Source organism: Mus caroli, chromosome 9, assembly GCF_900094665.2.
Source record: "Mus caroli chromosome 9, CAROLI_EIJ_v1.1, whole genome shotgun sequence".
Taxonomy (NCBI): Eukaryota; Metazoa; Chordata; class Mammalia; order Rodentia; family Muridae; genus Mus; species Mus caroli.
This window is the reverse complement of record NC_034578.1, coordinates 42,749,041-42,768,236: the sequence shown is the minus strand read 5'-3', so window position 1 is coordinate 42,768,236 and position 19,196 is coordinate 42,749,041. Positions and strand designations below refer to the sequence as shown.

The following is a 19,196-nucleotide window of genomic DNA, read 5'->3' as shown; positions in this document are numbered from 1 at the left end:
CAGGCTGGCCTTAAACTGGAGATCCGCCTGCCTCTGCCTCCCAAGTGCTGGGATTAAAGGCGTGCACCACCACCTGGCTTGCTTGCTGCTTTGCTGCTTGCTTCTCCCCCTCTCTCCTTCCCTCTTTTCCTCCCTCACCCCTTTCTTTGTTTCTTTTCTTTCAAGCTTACAAAAGCACTATGGAGTGGGCCTTTAATGAATTAGGGACCCTGCCTGCACTTTGAAAAGTGCAGCTCCCTCCCTCTCCAGGGCTTCTGGTACCTCTCTGTGCTCGCGGGGATTCTGGGCCCTTGCCCCTTGTCCTTTATACATTTGGCTAGTTCTGCCCACATAATTGTTCCTTTTGCTCACCAAGCAAACTACTGGAAAAGCATCTGGGTTGTATCTCCGTGTTTGGAAATGTCTAGCACAGTGGGGCTACTCTTAAAGATGTTGAATCATGAAGAATTCATCCCAGTAATGTTTTTCTATATCTAATCATTCTGTGTATGATTGCTTTGTTTTGAGAAACTGGTTTCAAGCCCAGCTTAGTGATTTTAGCCTATATGCTTGGTACTTAGGAGGTGGAGGTAGGATGATCCTTGAAGTCCACTTCAAGGTCAGCCTCCTATACATAATGAATGAGGCAAGCCAGAACTACCTGAGATCTGTGCCAGCACCCACACACACCTAAAAGATAGGGAAAGGTTTTGTAGAAGGTTGTCTTAAGATCAGGAAATACATCTTTGATTTCACTCTCCACTGTTTTAGTTCGACTTTGCTTCCTTGCCCTTCCTTATCTAGAGTGTACCACAATTCTGCACAAAGTCCTTAGGTTGGAAACTTAGAGATCCTAATTCTTATCTGTGCCTCTAACATGCAGAGGAATTTCATGGGACACTTGGCATTTGCGCCCTTATTCCAAGGAAGTATTCCTACTGCTACTTGTCAGAGGGAAAATGATGTTTAGTTCTGTTTTTGAGTCAGTCTCATTATGTAGCCCTGGCTATATAGACTAAGCTGATTTCAAATTCATAGAGATCCTCCTATCTCTGCCTTCCAAGTACTGGGATTAAAGGTATGTGATATTGTGCCTGGCTGATAGAATGATGTATTTGTATTTTAGTTCCTCTGAGGAAAGTTGTTTGGCATTTATAAAGTTCTTACTATTTGTTAGAGTGCATCTAAGGCATTTTGCTTATGCTAACTCATTTAGTCTACACAGTGGTGCTAGAGAAGGTTGATTCCTGTGTTCTTCCCACTTTATATTCTATGGAATCAAGGCAGAGAAAAACTCACTGGCCAAGTAGTGCAGAGTAGTGAGGCTGGGAGTGCAACCCAGTTGGCCTCAGTTCCAGAGCCTGTGGCTTGCCTGGCTTACCCTCCTCTGATGTCTGACTGCATCACTTTTGTCATTAGCTTGTGTTAGTTACACAGAGACATTTGTTATGGCATTATTTATAATTGTCATATTGAAGATAACAAGGAAGGAGCTGGAGACATGGCTCTGCAGTCTCTGGCTGCTCTTCCAGAGGACCCACATAGCTGCTCACAACCAGGAGTCTGTTACTCCAGTCCCAGGGAATCCAGCACCCTTTTCTGGCCTCTAAAGATACTTCATGCACATGCTACACAGGATACATACAGGCAAAACACCCATACACACATGTATGTGCACACCCACAGTAAAGATTAAAGTTCACACAGTCATCCAGATTTAAAAAAACAATAACAAGGAAAATATTAGGTTGGTAATGGTAGACCTGTATAATGGACAGCAATTTCTGTCTTTTTTTTTTAATTTTTAGATTTATTATTGTTATTTTTATGTATATGAGTATTTTGCTTACATGTATATCTGTGTACCACAAGCATACCTGGTGCTCATGGAGGTCAGAAGAGGGCATCAGATCATCTAGAACTAGAGTTATTAATGATTGTGAACCACCTGTGGGTGATCGGACTTGAACCTGGGTCCTCTACAAGAGCATCCAGTTCTTTCAACTACTGAGTCATCTCTCTAGGCCTGGACTGCTATATCAATTCACAAGTTTTGTTTTGTCTTTGATTTTTGTGTGTGTGTGTGTGTACATTTACACATATGTACATGTGTATGCATATTACATATATATTATATATCTTATATATTATACACACATATATATGGGACTTTTTTTAGTGTTTAATCATCTTTGTATGTGTGTCTTTGTGTATGTGTTTATGCCACTGTGTGGATGTGGAGGTTCTTGCCTTCCTTGCTTGAGACTGGGTCTCTTTGTTGTTTTTGCCAGCTAGCCTGTAAGCTTCTAGACACTCCTTCTCATCTCTGTAAGAGTGCTGTGATTCCAGATACACACCACTGCCTGCTGCCCTAGCTTGATCTAAATTCTGGGCATTTTAATTTTCCTGCTTGCACTGTGAGTGCTTTACCTACTGAGCCATCTCCCTAGCTTCCCCACCTCTTTGTTTTGCCTTCTGAGACAGGGTCTTCCACTGAAGCTCAGGCTAGCTATAGAACACAATAGTCCAAACTATTGCCAAGCTCATGGAAATTCCCCTGCCTTAACTTCCCCAGAATTGGGATTACAGATGTGACTCACCCACTCCTGACTGTAATGGTTGACATTTTTATATATAATATGGTTATGAGAAGTTGAACTTAAAATTCAAACTTAAAAAATAAGATCTTGGGGGTGGAGAGATGGCTCCGTAGTTAAGAGCACTTGCCATGGGTTCTGTTTCCAACACCAACAGGGCACCTAACAGTGGTTTGTAACTGCAATTCCAGAGAGTCTAATACTTTCTTCTGGCTTTCCTGGATACTGCAAGAATGTAGTGCTCAGACATACATGCAGGCAAACCAATCACACTCACAAAAAATAAATGAATTGTTCCAGGTGTGCTGGAACATGCCACCCATGTAACCCAGTAGCCCAGAGGTACGGGCAGGTAAATTTGAAGCCAGCCTGGTCTATAGAGCACATTCTTGGCTAGCCATGGCTATGTAATGAGACCCTGTCTCTAATAAGTAAATGAATACATATTAACAAAACATTTAATGCTTGCGTCTTAGACAGCACATATACTAAACTTAGGATGATACAGAGATTAGCACGGCCCTTGTGTAAGGATGACACGCAAATTCATGAAGCGTTCCATATTTTAAAAAATTAATATGGGCAGAAGATACAGTCCAGTTTTATAACACTTACCTGGAGCAGACTAGACCCTCGGTTAAATTCCAGCAATACTTAACAAAAACAACCCCAAATATGGTGTCTTAGTTTGCATATGGTAGATATCTTATTAAAAACATTGTGTTTTTTGAGTCAGAGTCCTATACTTTTATTCAGTCTGGACTGAAGTTCATTATGTAGTCCAGGCTAACTTCAAACGCATAGCAAATCTCCTGCTTAGCCTCCCAGCTGCTGGGGTCACAAGTGTGAGTCACCACACATAGCTCATTCTTTACGTGTGCTTTCTCAGTTAGAAAGCAGTGACATATGCTTTTTCATCCCAGCCATGATGCAAATACTGTTGTTGTTATGAATGGAGAAATTGATGTCTTCAGAGATAAAGTAACTTGTCATATAAACAGTACCAAACAGTTGGGAACTCTATATTAATTATTTTTGTTTTCTAAAATTTTAAAAATTTGTTTGGCTCCTATGATAAAGAATAAAGCTAAAGGGCTGGAGAGATGGCTCAGTGGTTAAGAGGTTCTGAGTTCAGTTCCCAGCTCACTACCATCTGTAATGGGATCTGATGCCCTCTTCTGGTGGTGTCTGAAGACAGCAACAGTGTACCTACATAAAACAAACAAATAAATCTTTAAAATAAATAAAGTTAATTTAAAAAATATATAAACATATCAAGACCTGCAATAAGCCAAGATTGTATAATGTGATAGAATTTATTAATTTTAACCACTGATACCCAAAAACTAAGTATGAGAAATAATAGAAGTATGGGGTTGAAAGAAATGAGACAGATTTTAAAACTTTAGCTGGGTATTGCAGCTCATCTGACTACTCTCAGCACTTGGGAGGCTGAGGCAGGAGAATTGTTGCAAGTTGTACTCTGGTCTGGGCTACAGAATGAGGCTGTCAAAATCAAAAGCCAGAAAACACCTAATGGATTGTTTTCTTCCAAAAGTGGGAACTGGTATGTGTGGGATTTTTCTTTCATTGTTTTGTTTTGTTTACACTTATTTACTTTGTGTGTGTGGGTGTGTATGTGCACACCATAGCACACATGTAGAGGTTAGAGGACAATTTTCAGAAACTAGTTATTTTCTTCTACCATGAGAGTTCCAAGGATTGAACTTCAGACTTGGTGGCAAGCACCTTTACTCTGTGAACAGTCTTGTTTTGTATGTGTTTTACATAATGTATTATTTTACATAATGTATTATTTGAAAATCTGATGGTTATGTTATACAGCTAGCATATAAGGAAGCTGAGTATTTTTTATCATTGTTACGAAACTTACCCATTTATTTAATTTTAACTTTATTTTATGTGTATGGGGATTTTTCCCAGCACTATTAGTCACTTGTATATAATACCTGGGAAGCCAGGAGGGGGCAGCAATTTCCTTAGAGTCAAAGTTAGATGGTTGTGAGCCAATATGTGAGTACTAGAAACCACGCCCCAGCTCTTCTGAAAGAGCAGCCATCTCTCCAGCCTCTCCCAAGTTTTTTCACTAATAAAAACATTATTATGCTTATTAATTAATTAATTAATTTGGGTGTGTGTACTGGCTAGTTTTATGTCAGACACAAGCTAGAGTCATTTGGGAAGAGGGGACTCTCAATTGAGAAAATGCCTCTATAGGCATCGTTTTCTTAATTAGTGGTGTAAGAGGGCTCAACCCATTATCCCACTCCTGGACTGGTGGTCCTGGATGCTGTTAGAAAGCAGGCTGAGCAAGCTCGTAAAGAGAATTCTTCTATGGCCTCTGTATCAGTTCCTGCCCTGATTTCTGTCAGTGATGGACTGTGATGTGGAAGTATAAGCAGAATCAACTCTTTCCTCCCTAAATTGCTTATGGTCATGATGATTTGTCATAGAAGATAGAAACCCTAACTAAGCCAGTGTGTGTGTGTGTGTGTGTGTGTGTGTGTGTGTGTGTGTGTGCAAGCACATGTGCGGACGGCAGAGGTCAGCTTGCAGAAGTCGTTTCCCTTTCCCCTGTGTGGGTCCTAGAGATTGAACTCCGGTCAGACTTAGCAGCAAACACCTTTACCCACTGAGCGTCTTGCCAGCTCTTCCTACCCATTTTTGTTGTCTGATCAGTAGTTCTCTTTTATGTGGATGCCTGTTGTAGGCAAATGCCCAAAGAGAAATAATTTTCATTTGTGAATATGTGGAATTTCCCATAGATATAAGAGGATTTTCTGATATAAGTGTGTACATATATAAATGCATATGTAGCTGCCATATGTATTTAGTAATAGATAGTTTGTTCCTTGAGTATCTATCATTCTTCAAGGATATCACCAGACACAGAAGGCAACTATCTCTTACGCTCTCCTATAATTAGCCCACTGTCAAAGAAAGAATGGGAAATTAGGTGGGACGTCACAGAACTCCACAAAGTGTTCCACACATTCTTTTTTTTAAAGATTCATTTATTTATTTTATGAATATGAGTACACTGTAGCTGTCTTCAGACACACCAGAAGAGAGCATTGGATCCCATTAAAGATGGTCGTGAGCTACCATGTGGTTGCTGGAAATTGAACTCAGGACCTCTGGAAGAGCAGTCAGTGCTCTTAACCTCTGAGCCATCTCTCCAGCCTTGTTCCACACATTCTTATGTGAGAAGATTTCAGTTTTGGAGGTTTATGTGTTTTCCAAGAAGTTATAGCTACCTAGAAGTTTTTAAAGAACAACTAGAGAATTCTTCGTGTGATAGAAGTTAATTTGGAGACCACGTGGCACACCTACTCAGGTCTGTTAGATGAACAGAACTTGTCAGTAGAAATCAGATGCAGATTTATGTCAATAAGTGGATGATGTGTATGTAGCAAACATACCCAGAATCTCAAATAGAGGAGGAGAGTGGAGTTATAAACAAGACGATGTGAGGCAATGAGCCTTAGACACTTCTGTTAGGAGAAATGTTTTGGGGGCTGGAGAGATGACTCCACAGCTGATCTTACTGAGGATGCCAGTTGAGTTACATCAATCCTAGAAACTCCAAAGGTACCCGGCACAGATGTAGTGCACAGCCATACATTCAGACAAAACCCCTATACATATAAGATAAATGAAAAAAATTAAATTAAAAGGAGAATTGCTGCCTTTTGCTGGTCATGGTAACTGGCTTAGTTAGGGTTTTATTGCTGTGAAGACACTATGACCAAGGCAAGGCCTTTTTTTGTTTTTGTTTTTTGTAATAAACTTTTTATTTGTAGAAGGAGATACATGAATAAGTATTATAGATCACACATCTTTACATTGAAATTCTTGCATGATTGCCTGTTCTGCAGGTGTGTATAGACCAGCATTGCCACAAACATTTAAGTAATACATTTCACTATGACCCACTGTGGTAGCCTTGATTGTAGTATTTCCACACCTGGGAAGGGATCTTAATAAGGAATCTTCTTTAAGGCTAGCTTGTGGGCATGACAGTGAGGGAACCTATCTATCTGTCTGTCTGTCTGTCTATCTATCTGTCTATCTATCTACCTATAATTATACCATTTCCCCCATGCCTTCTTTTCTCCCTCCAAACTCTCCCACATACCACCCCCTTTGCTTTCTTTTAAACTTATTATGACCCCTTTTTCTTTAAATGCTGCTGCTGTGACTGCTGGTGATTTTGTGTGTGTGTGTCTGTCTGTCTGTCTGTCTGTCTGTCTTTCTGTCTGTGTCTGTGTCTGTATTCCTAAAAACATAATCCAGCCTGCTGATTCTGTATACTGTTACTTGTATGTATATACTTTCAAGGCTGACCATTTGGTGCTGGATGACAAATTGGTGTGCTCTTCCCTGTGGAAGACTGTTTCTCCAGATCTCAGCATCCCTGTCTTGCCTGTAGTTCTTTGTCTAGGGTTGAGGTCTCATGGGTCCCTTTCACATTAGCATGTCTATTGTATTGTGCTCATTCAGCTCATGCTTGGTCATCCATCTTGGTGAGACTTTATGGGTATAGCTTATGACATTTCTAGGAGGCACAGCCTCACAGCAACCTCTGTGTTCCACTGGTTCGTCCAGCAAAGTACCTGACACAAACAGAGTCCTCATTATACAGCTACATCTTGTATACACTCCCTTGAGTGCCCTTTCCCTCTTCAGTAACTCAAAAGCAACTGCTCAGATTCTTTCTACTTTAATGTTTTGATACTTTGTAGGTTTTATTGGTTTGGGTGGGCAAGTGGAGACGATTATTGCTTACTGTGGTTCTAGGATTGAGCCTAGGGTTTCTCACAGTTGTGTAGTTTTAGTAGGAACTCCATGTGTCTGATTTCCTTGTGTCAGTCTGTCTTGCTACCACTGTGGTGTTCACTGGCCGATGCTTTTGATCCTTGTGGTCCTGGGCTCTGGCTCACCTCTCTTTATCAAATGTCTTCAGCTCTTGACTAGCGAGCTGATGTGGTTTGCTTTTTATGTTCTCATAAGATATTGATGTGGACACCAAACCAGAACAGTAAGTGCCAAGTACCTTGCCAGGCTAATTCCAACTAGGATTTTGCTTTGATGATTTTGCAAGCTGGAAGCTCCAAATTTACATTTCCCTTGGTTTTCCTGTTTTAAGCTTTTTCTACTTTTTACTACTGTAAGCTACACACTGTTCCAAATTCATAAAGTCCCTGGAATTTTGGACTCTGGGATAAGTTAGGTTTGCTACAAAACTTTGTTCACAGACCTACTCTTTATCAAAGGTCTACCCTTGACTCACTGAGAGATGCCCTAAAATAGCAACATCACTGCATCTCCTTTACTTGGAGGCAAGGAAGAAACACTCCAAATTATTGAAGAATAAATGTTATCTGGAAAGTTTTCTCATTTGATATAACATATTCTGCATATGACAGTTGTCCCTCTATACATGCAGGTTTTGTATCCACAGATTCATTCAACTGAGAATCAGAGATACTTAAAAGGACAGAAGGATTCTTGGGGAAATCTGGATATCTAAACTAAACAATGGGTGAGCTCTGAGTTCAATTGAGAGAGCTTAGCTATCCAGAAAGACAGTTGAGACCACTACACACATTTGAATATATATACACATTCATTTTTTTGTTTTGGTTTTCCGAGACAGGGTTTCTCTGTGTAGCCCTGGCTGTCCTGGAACTCACTCTGTAGACCAGGTTGACCTCAAACTCAGAAATCCACCTGCCTCTGCCTCCCGAGTGCTGGGATTAAAGGCGTGCGCCACCATCGCACAGCTGCATATACACATTCATATATACCACACACATACACACATACACAAATACTTGAAAAAATGGCATCTGTGGCACATATCTATTGCCCCAGCACTCAGGAGGCAAAGTCAGGAGGATAATTACAAATGTCAGGCTAGCTTCATCTTCAGGCCAGCTAGGGCTATATAACAGGAACTTTGTTTGCTTGTTTTTGACTTTTTGAGAGAGGGTCTATGTTGTGGGAATTATTAAAATAGATTAGCAGGCACGTTCCTGCGCTTGTGCCTCTGCCTGGCCAAGCACTGGTGGGCATTGGCTGACCTGTTTTATCTCATGGAGACTCTCTGGCCTGGAGCTCTTGAAACATCTCCACCCAGCTTGCTAGGTTCCCACTGGCCGGTTGTTACCAATCCCCCATGGCCTTTGTGGTACACATCTGGCAAACCCACGTATTACCTTTCTCTCTTGAACCCAGACAAGCTGCCATGTAAAGGAGACCACAACACAAACTTAGTTTAGAAACAATGGTAACTCAGTCTCTGGGTGCAGCAACTTAAAATCTTGTAAGCCTTATTAAAATCTGATTCCTTTGGTGGCAAATCCTTGAGGATCTGCAAAGCAACTCTTATAAGAACAACATTTAAATGGGGCTGGCTTACAGGTTCAGAGTTCAGTCTATTGTCATCAAGGTGAGAACATGGCAGCCTGCAGGCAGGCATGGTGCAGGAGGAGCTGAAAGTTCTACATCTTCATCAGAAGGCTGCTAGCAGATACTGGCTTCCAGGTAGCTAGGATGAGGGTCTTAAAGCCCACATCCACAGTGACACACCTACTCCAACAGGGCCACACCTTCTAATCCTGCCACTCCCTGGACAATCCATCACAGTAACTCATTTAAATCCAAGCAATGGGGAAGCAGAAACAAGAGGAATGCTGTAAATTTGAATCTAATGTGGGCAACATAGAGACCATATCTGATAAACAAAACAAAACTAAACTAAAAACACAAGGTGTGGTGATGCAGGTGTTTGGGTCCAGTACTCAGAGATCAGACATTTTGACATTTTGGTCAGCCTGGTCTATACAACATGTTCCAGGACAGCTAGAGCTATATAGTGAGACCCTGTCTTTAAGGACAAAACAACAAAACCAACTAAGAAAGGAAGAGAAAGAATAAATTGTACTTTAAATATGTAAGGTTATCAGAAAAACAAAACTAATAAACTCACTTGTCTCTATAGAGAAAATCATGAGCATTTCTCTTAGTGTGTAACTCTCCCTATTTTCTTTTACCTTTTTAAAATGCATTGCAGAAAATGTAAATCATGTTCATTTCATTCTTTCCATGAACCTGAGTAGCCCATGCTTTTAGCTCACAGTCAAGTGTAATATGAGAAAATTCTCCTGGTCTATTCCACAATGGCTTCTTTAGTCCTGAGTAAGAGGGTCAGCTGTCCCAGTTTAATACAGAAAGACCCATCTCCTAGGAGATATTTCAGTGCTAGGCAAACTAAAACAGTCACCTTAATCCTGAAAGTGAATATCACCAACCCTAGGGTAGGTTGGGGTAGGAAACATTTTAGAATGGAAGAGATGGATAAAAATGAGAAGTGCTAGGTATGATGGAAATACATCTTCTTGTTTGAAGTAGAATCTCACTCTGTAGCCCAAGCTGGCCTAAAACATAATTGTGTAACCTAGGCTGTCCTTAAATTGTGGCAGTCCTCTTGTATTAACGTACTCAAGTACTAGAATCACTACCAAAATCCTTCACCACCCACCATATCCAGTTCACATCTTCCTTTTGAAGAATTTTACTGTACTTAGGAAATGCAGAGATTGGTGAGCTAGCTAATAATAAGTGCTACATTGAGTGTGTGTTAGAGGTAAGTATTAACCGGCCCAGCATTTGCTCCTATGTTCTTCACAGCCCACATTGAAAGGCCCACAGTTTTGACTGCTCTGAAAACATGGAACATTGTGTCCCATACGGGATTTTGTTTCTTTGAAACAGGGTCTCACGTTGTAGTCTACGAAGCAATCCACCTGCCTTAGCCTTCCAAGGACTAGGATTATAGGCATGAGCTACTATGCCCAGCTAAGTTTGGGCTTGAAGAGATATTCCTTTCCTGCACTGGGTAACTGTTTTTAAGCAAGTGGAAAAGTGAACATGTCCCATGTTGGTGCTGTTTGAAATTTAGACCATTCTATACATCATTTGTCTCTCTCTGGAGTGAGGCCTGGGAGTGAGGTTTCACAACCCCTCTGCGCAGCCTAGGGTTTGCCTCAGCAAACTTCATTTCCTTCTTTAATCTTGTTCTTGGCTTCTCACTGTACAGAGAAGTGTGGGAAATGGAACTGGATAGACTCAAGAACCAGGATGGTGAAATCAGCCGGAATATTATGGAAGAGACAGAGCGGGCCTGGAAAGCAGAGGTAAGAAGAGACAGTGTCTTCCCTCAGAGCCTGGGTTTTGTGCTCCCAAGTGCTATACAGTTTTGATACAAGAGCATTAGAAGCCTGGGAACATTTGTTCTAATTACAAGTAGTTTGTGATTATAAAGTTAACAAGTTCTCTCTCCCTCTCCCTTCCCCTCCCCCCTCTTTCTCTCTCTCTCTCTCTGGGGTGTGTGTGTGTGTGTGTGTGTCCCTTAGATCCTGTCACTAGAGAGCCGGAAGGAGTTGCTGGTGTTGAAACTGGAAGAAGCAGAAAAAGAAGCAGAACTTCATCTGACTTACCTCAAGTAAGTGTCTCCCTCTAAGGCCTAGGCTGGCAGGCCTGGCTTGCATCTATCTTCACAAGACTCTTAAGGCCTATCTGTGTGTGTACCTGCAATCGCTCAAGGGTTTCTCGTTCATGTTCTTTCTTCACTTTCTCACTCTTTCCTCTTCTTATAGTTTTATACTTTTTATCACTGTATTTCTGTTTGAACAAATACTCTCTGCTAAAACTATAATCTAGGTCTTTGGAGCTCTGTTTCTTCCATGGCCATTTCTCCTCTGTCTGCCCCAGGATTTAGAAGATCCCTATAGCATTTTCAGGCAGGCAAGAACCCTTTTTGTGGGATGATGTCATGAACCAGGCATGGTGTTACTTTCCTGTAATACCAGTACTTGGGAGTCTGAGGCAGAAATATTGAAAGTTTCAGGCCAAGATGATCTACATGGGAGACCCTCTCTCGGACAGAAAAGTACTACCATTTATGTGAAGCAGATGACGTAGAATCTTGGGTTTCTCTAGCATTTCTCTCCCACCTCTTTTTTCAAAGACCATTATCCAACAACTGTGTCTCAGCATAGAACTGGAGCTCGGGGCAAAAACCCAGGCTCTGGCAGCCTTGCCAGGCTGTGCTCAGTCACTCATCTCAGTCTACCAGTTAAAGAGATTAGTGATGGGGAAAAGCAGAGAAGATGTAATCAATGTGGCTACATTGGGAAGAATAATAAAGGGACCCAGAAATGCCAAAATTACCAACATGAGCTTTAGGTTCATCTGTTTATATAAAGACTTTTTATTCTTATTTCTGTGTGCATGCTTGAGTGTATGCACGTGTACAGGTACCCATAGACAGATGTCAGGGGTATCAGATGCCCACAGTTGGAGTTATAGGCAGTTGTGTAGTGCTCAATGTGCATGCTAGGAACCAAACTTCATTCTTCTGCAGAAGCAGCAAGCACTATTAACTGCTAAAACATCATTTCTCCAATCCTAGAGCTTTGCTTGAGATAGGATGTTGTATAGTCAGGCGGCCTGGAACACATGATTCTTCTCCCTGTACTTCAGAATGTTTGGTGTATAGGTTTACATCACCACATGGCACTGAACTTCAGGTTTAAATAGAGGAGATATTGAGGCAAGGGACAAGAGGTGTAAATAATTAACCAGTGTGGCTCAAGATGTGCTCTCATTGATATTTGTCTCGTACTTGTTCTGCAAGGTGATCTGAAGAAGTCCCATAGCTGTCATCACATGTGGAGATTAGTCCGGTTCCTACAAGATGACCCCTTCTACTCTAGGGTACAGGCTAACCCTCGTGGATAATTGCCCTCATCAGGAGGGGACAGTTTTTTTTTTTCAATTTTTTATTAGATATTTTCTTCATTTACATTTCAAATGCTATCCTGAAAGTTCCCTATACCCTCCCCCAGGAGGGGACAGTGTTATATTGGAAGTTTTATTCCTCCTGGAACTTTGGTGACTGTGACTTCAGGACAGTTGTCTCTGTGCCATCATCATCAAAAGGAAGAGGGTACTATAGATTAGATACTTGCTGATAAGTGACATAGGTGAGCTAAGTGACATGCTAATGCAGAGGCAAGCGCACAAAATGAGGCCGAAGTGCTCAGCTGTCATCTTTTAGTTATCATGAGAGACCAAGTATAGAGGCAATGCTTTTTGGCCCAAACTGTTTCTAACCCTGTATTTTCCATAAATCAAGAATTGATTGTCAGTCAAGTGGTGGTGGCAGTGAACAGCTTTAATCCCAGCATTTGGGAGGCAGAGAGGTAGGCATATCTCTGTGAGTTCAAGGGTAGCCTGGTTTACAAAGCAAGTTCCAGGACAGTTAAGGCTACACAGAGAGAGACCCTGTTTTGAAAAACAAACAAATAAACAAAGATTGTTTGATTGTTATTGTTTTGTTTTATGAAGTCTATGAATTCTTTGTGTTTTGAAAGGTCAACTCCTCCAACCCTAGAGACAGTTCGTTCCAAACAAGAGTGGGAGACAAGACTGAATGGAGTTCGGATAATGAAAAAGAATGTTCGGGTAGGTGTAGTTAGCAGTGATGATTCAGTCAGCCCCATTTGTGCTTAACCTCTCCTGATAGTAGGTTGTTAGGCAGCCTTTGCACTGCTGCACAGAGCTGCTCCGCTCTCCTGTGGGTTCCAAGGTCCACTCAGCCTAGCAGTGGAAGACAATCCTTTCTCTTCCTCTTGTTCCAGGACCAGTTTAATAGTCATATCCAGCTAGTGAGGAATGGAGCCAAGCTGAGCAGCCTTCCTCAGATCCCTACCCCAACTTTGCCTCCACCACCCTCAGAGGTAAGAGTGCTGGCTCCGAGGAGTCCATCCTGTGTGTGTTGTTAGCAGAATCACAGTTGTCTGCTTGCTCTTTTTTTTTTTTTTTTTTTTTTTTTTTTCACCCCCGAGACAGGGTTTCTCTGTGTAGCCCTGGCTGTCCTGGAACTCACTTTGTAGACCAGGCTGGCCTCGAACTGAGAAATCTGCCTGCCTCTGCCTCCCGAGTGCTGGGATTAAAGGCGTGTGCCACCATGCCCGGTCTGCTTGTTCTTTTAACAAAGACATTGGAGCCGTTCTTAGTGCCAGAGTGGAAGAGTTGCTCATTGACTTCTGCACTTTTCTCTCTCTCTTTAAAAAACCACAAAAAACCACACAAAAAACATTGTTTTGATTTGATTTTGGCTGTCCTGGAACTGTGTAGACCTGGCTGGTCTCAAACTTACATAGATCTGCCTGCCTCTACCCCCTGAATTGCTGGGATTAAAGGCATGCACCACCACCACCACCCAACTCCTAAAATTTTTTTTGTATATATCTATATTTACATAATGTATGTGTGAATGCATGCTTGTATACATGTGCACATATGGTGTGTATGTGTATATGTGTGTGTGTGTGTGTGTTCCTATATACTTTGGCCAGAAGTCACCATTGGGTTGCTTTCTACCTTTTAGGGTTTGTTTGTTTGTTTGTTTTGCTTGTTTGTTTGAGACAAGGTCTTACTCAGTATGAGTAACTCATTATGTAGACCAAGCGATCCATCTGCCTGCTTTCTGAGTGCTGGAACTAATGATATGCATTTACCACACCTAGCCTGTCTACCTTATTTTTGAGACAGGGTCTCTTGCTGAACCTAGAACTCGGGGATTAGCTAAACTGGCTAGCCACTGTGGGGATCTGCTTGTCTCTGCCCCTACAGCATTAGTGTTACAGATATATGCCCCAGTATAGGCTTTTATGTGGATGATGGGATATGAACTCAAGTCCTTATGCTTGCAAGGCAAGTACTTTACCAACTAAACCATCTCCTTGTCCTTTGCTCCAGTTCCTAATCTTTTCTCCCCATCTCTTTTGTCGTCTATCTCTTCCCGTTTGCAGGCAGATTTCATGCTTCAAGTATTTCAGCCCAGTCCCTCTCTGACCTCTCGGATGCCCTTCTCTATCGGGCAGGTCACTATGCCTATGGTTATGCCCAGTGCAGATCCTCGCTCTTTGTCTTTTCCGATCTTGAACCCTGCCCTTTCCCAGTCCAGCCAACCTTCTCCACCTCTTTCCGGCTCACATGGGAGAAATAGCCCTGGCTTGGGTTCCCTGGTCAGCCCTCATGGTCCACACATGCCTCCTGCTGCCTCCATCCCGCCTCCCCCAGGCTTGGGCGGTATTAAGGCTTCTTCTGAAACTCCCCGGCCCCAACCAGTAGACAAACTGGAGAAGATCCTGGAGAAGCTGCTGACTCGGTTCCCACAGTGCAATAAGTAAGTGTCATTAAGGACCGGTTCAGGATCTGTCAGAGAACAAGGAGGCTGTGTGGGTGTTCCCAGGAAAGCTGACTTTATTTCCCTCAACATTGTTTGTTCTCAGGGCCCAGATGACCAACATTCTTCAGCAAATCAAGACAGCGCGTACCACCATGGCGGGCCTGACCATGGAGGAACTAATCCAACTGGTAGCCGCACGACTGGCCGAGCATGAACGGGTGGCGTCAAGCACTCAGGTAAGAGGAGCCTCAGGGAGAGAGCTTAGGCCTGCCGAGAGGTTGAGGAAGAAGCCAACCAGAAGATCTGGACGTGAGGAGATCAGAGCAAGGAGTATCTGCTCTACTTTTTTAATCATCAAAAGTGAATTTCTTTCTTTCTTTCTTTCTTTTCTTTCTTTCTTTCTTTCTTTCTTTCTTTCTTTCTTTCTTTTTTTAATCAAATTTATTCGTGTGTGTGTGTGTGTATGTTGTGTGTTGTGTGGAAGTCGAAAGACAACTTGTGGGAGTCCATTTTCTTTTACCATGTGAGTTCCAGGAATTGAATTCAGGTCATCAAGCTTATGTGCAGGCAAGCTCCTTTACCCTCCGAGCCATCCTGCTGGCCCCAGTTTCTTTTTTGATACATGCTGTTGCTCAGACTCTCTTCCCTCACTCTGAAATTATTTCTACCCACAGCCACTTGGTCGGATCCGGGCTTTGCACCCTGCTCCTCTGGCCCAAATCAGTCCCCCAATGTTCTTGCCTTCTGCCCAAGTTTCATACCCTGGAAGGTCTTCACATGTAAGACTCTTTTCTTTTAACACTGGGATGTGGAGAAGCACAGGGTGAGGAGGGAGTGGGCTACAGGTAAGGATGCTAGAGGAAACCATCATCTCCACAGCAGGGTTGTTTGCAGCCCTACAGGGAACACGCTGCAAGCACTTTAGGCAGAATCTAGGTTAGGACTTGAGTTTTTGCTCCATGGAACAAACGGATGGAGTCATGGGCATAGCAGGCAAGGTGACTCGGAGGTTGGCTGTGACCAGACTTCTTGTTCCACAGGCTCCACCCACTTGTAAACTGTGTCTGATGTGTCAGAAACTTGTCCAGCCCAGTGAGCTGCACCCGATGGCCTGCACCCACGCGTTGCACAAGGAGGTAGGTATTGTATGTCATTATGGCTTCTACTCTGACAGCTGAGGTAATTTTGCTTGACTATTTTACTAAGTTGATCCTCATCATTAGTATGTAATCATAAAGTTTTCAGTCATTATGGCCTCGCCATCAGTAGAGCTCAGAATCTGCAGCTAGAAGCTCAGATTTTTACCCCATTCTCTGCAGGTGACTCATAAGCAGCTTCTCCTTAAACACTGATTAACACATATTTTCTTGGATATGCTTTGCTTGAGCTGAGAAGAGTGATAGGGCCTAAATAGGGGATTAGTAATTGCAGTACCAGAATAGTATATACACAGACACACACACACACACACACACACGAGTAAATTTGATTTAAAAAAAGAAAGAAAGAAATTCACTTTTAATGATTAAAAAAGCAGAGCAGATACTCCTTGCTCTGATCTCCTCACGTCCTGCCATCTTCACTGACAGACTCACAGGTAACCCTGGCAGCAGCGGGTGACTCCTTTTTTTTTTTGGTTTTTCGAGACAGGGTTTCTCTGTATAATTCTGGCTGTCCTGGAACTCACTTTGTAGACCAGGCTGGCCTCGAACTTAGAAATTCTCCTGCCTTTGCCTCCCAAGTGCTGGGATTAAAGGTGTGCGCTTCCACGCCCAGCCCAACCCTAGGTGACTCCTCCTTAACCTTTTTATTTCGTTCATTTTGTTTTTCCAAGTAGAAACTGGGTTAACATCTAAATTCTTTCAACTCCTTATGTAGGTAAGAATGACCTTGAACTTTTTTTTTAACCTTGAACTTGTGATCCTCTTGCCCCCACCTCCTGTGTGCTAAGATTACAGGTGTGTGTTACCACACATGGTTTCTGTGGTATTGTGGATCCAACCCATGGCTGTCTGCATGCTATGCAAGGACTGGAAACTACATCTTTAGCCCAGCATTTATATTCTTGATAAGAAAAAACTCTGAGGCCACACACTCATGCATTGAGTACATATTTTTTTAACAGTAGAAAAAAGACACCTGTGTTAACCTCAGTCCTCCATGCACATATGCACATGCACTAGCATGTTTTCATACTAACATGTGCATACAACACATAACACACAGAAAGACCACTGAAATGGCCCTGCTAGTCCATCTGATCCCTGTGAGAATTTTTGAGAGTTAGATCTTGTGATCCTTTTTTTTTTGGTTTTTCGAGACAGGGTTTCTCTGTGTAGCCCTGGCTGTCCTGGAACTCACTCTGTAGACCAGACTGGCTCGAACTCAGAAATCTGCCTGCCTCTGCCTCCCAGTGCTGGGATTAAAGGCGTGTGCCACCACGCCCGGCTAGATCTTGTGATCTTTAATGGCACTCTCTGCTGACCTACTTTGTTTCCCAGCTAAGTCTGAGGTATATGTGTGTCTCTTTCTTTCCAGTGTATCAAATTCTGGGCCCAGACCAACACAAATGACACTTGTCCCTTTTGCCCAACTCTTAAATGATGGACCCGACTGGGGAGGAAGAAGAGGAGAAACGGATGCGAACAGGAAGCGCGGGTTCAAGATTTCTAAAACTCTATATATTTATACAGTGACATATACTCATGCCGTGTACATTTTTATTATATAGGTAATGTGTGTATAGAAAGTCTGTATTCAAATGTTCGTAATGAAAGTATGTATATAATGCAGAAACACCCCTTTCCCCCTCATCTTGCAGTTTTTTGGGGGATGCAGACTGTAGGGATATATGATGTTTAATTTGGCCTTGAAATCATGATCCCTGCATAGGGCTGTTGTCTAACCCATCTAGGAAGCTGCTGTTGCTGTAAGGCCATCCTGCTTTGGTTTGTCCCAGCCTCTAGTCCATTTTTATAAGGCTCGTGTATGCAGATGTGAAGTCTGGTGCTCACCTGCTGTGCATCCAGATGCTGGCCTTGCAGGGGCCTTCAAGCCTTGGCGTTAATTTAGCCACTCTACTCCAATAGACAAAATGATACTGACTGAGGGGAACAAATGTAACTCTGATAGTTTGATTCTTCATTGAACATTTTACTATGTTAATGCTCATTATTTATACATTGATATCAGGTATACAGGATATTCTGTTTTATGTCAGTAAAATCCACAATCCAAGAACAACAAAATCAGGTTCCATTTCTCCCACCATCTTCTGTCTACTCTGCTTTCTAGATAGAAAAGCACAATTCACAGATTTTTCCCCTGGGCCAAGCCACCACCCCTTGTTGCTACTGGTTTAGCCTCCACTAAGCACTGACCGGCCAGGCTTGCAAAGTGCTCACCCTTCCATTCCTCTGGTTTCCTAATCTAGCTATCCCCTCCCCCCAAAGGTTAAGGCAGTTGGTTCACCACCAAGTGATTTGGTGACCTTAGGTGAGCTCCAGACAGGCACTGGGGTGAGATGTCTGTGCAAAATTACTTGCAGAATAATCATGGGATGTTGGACTTCATTTATCAATCAAAAATGCTATGAAGGATACATTCCCTGTCTAGAATACAGTGGAGACAATGAGATGAAGGAAGGTGGTACAGTTGTAAGCTATGCTTTGTGGATTCCCATCTGGAGGAAGATAGGTTTGCCACCTCCACTTACTGAGTTCTTCTGGTTTTCATGTCTGAGACAGCTGTGGCTCTGAGAACCTTGAGTCTTTTCCAATCTTTATCTTTACTCCTACAGGAAATGGCTTTAATTACCTTCTTTTTTTTTTTTTTTTTTTTTTTCAGAATTAAACAAGTGTTAATTGAGAAAAAAAAATGCATCAGGGGGAAGGGTAACATTATGCTACTGACAATTGATGCTTTCCCATTCTGGGACCGGGGATGCTTATTGAGTCTAGCAGTTTCTATTAGGATAGCAAAGACTTTGTCCTTTCTGAGCTAACTAAATTCTCTTTTGTTTTTCTCTGCCTTGCCTATGAGCTCATGGATGAATTCTTTTCTCTTGCCTTATTGTCCAGGTTGATTGATAAGCATGTTTAGGGGTGAACTTCCCAGGGTTACCTTAGCATCTTTAAGGGGGAATGGCCTGAGTCTTCAACTTTTTAGAGGTCAGGTGACCTCCTTTCTTTGGTTAATGAAGTACTTCTGTCTTCTTGTCTCCAGTTTGGTAGTACTTGAACAGAAAAAAGTGGCAAAATGGAAGTCTGCTTCCTTTGTTTATTTCATGTGGCGGATTCATTTTCTGTCTTAAGATTGCTCTCTCCCTTCAACTG

General features: G+C 42.3%; 1 protein-coding gene and 1 non-coding gene across 10 annotated transcripts in view; both read left to right on the top strand.

Moving 5' to 3' along the window:
• Rnf214 (ring finger protein 214) overlaps positions 1–19,125 on the top strand; it is a 41,094-nt gene extending 21,969 nt beyond the window's left edge. For 4 of the 9 annotated variants that reach the window (XM_029481067.1, XM_021171838.2, XM_021171834.2 and 1 more), the window contains 9 exons: positions 10,702–10,798; positions 11,018–11,106; positions 13,040–13,130; positions 13,307–13,405; positions 14,483–14,859; positions 14,966–15,098; positions 15,537–15,641; positions 15,903–15,998; positions 17,401–18,705. In XM_029481067.1, coding sequence (XP_029336927.1) covers positions 10,702–10,798; positions 11,018–11,106; positions 13,040–13,130; positions 13,307–13,405; positions 14,483–14,859; positions 14,966–15,098; positions 15,537–15,641; positions 15,903–15,998; positions 17,401–17,466 — 1,153 coding nt within the window. In that variant the 3' untranslated portion in view covers positions 17,467–18,705. Of the gene's footprint in view, positions 1–10,701; positions 10,799–11,017; positions 11,107–13,039; positions 13,131–13,306; positions 13,406–14,482; positions 14,860–14,965; positions 15,099–15,536; positions 15,642–15,902; positions 15,999–17,400 lie in introns of all 9 variants that reach the window. The other 5 variants (XM_021171837.2, XM_029481066.1, XM_029481068.1 and 2 more) reach the window with 2 other exon arrangements.
• Positions 3,038–3,144, top strand: LOC115031971. The gene has a single exon (XR_003837629.1). It is a non-coding gene; the product is annotated as a U6 spliceosomal RNA (small nuclear RNA).
• Positions 19,126–19,196: the final 71 nt, after the last annotated feature.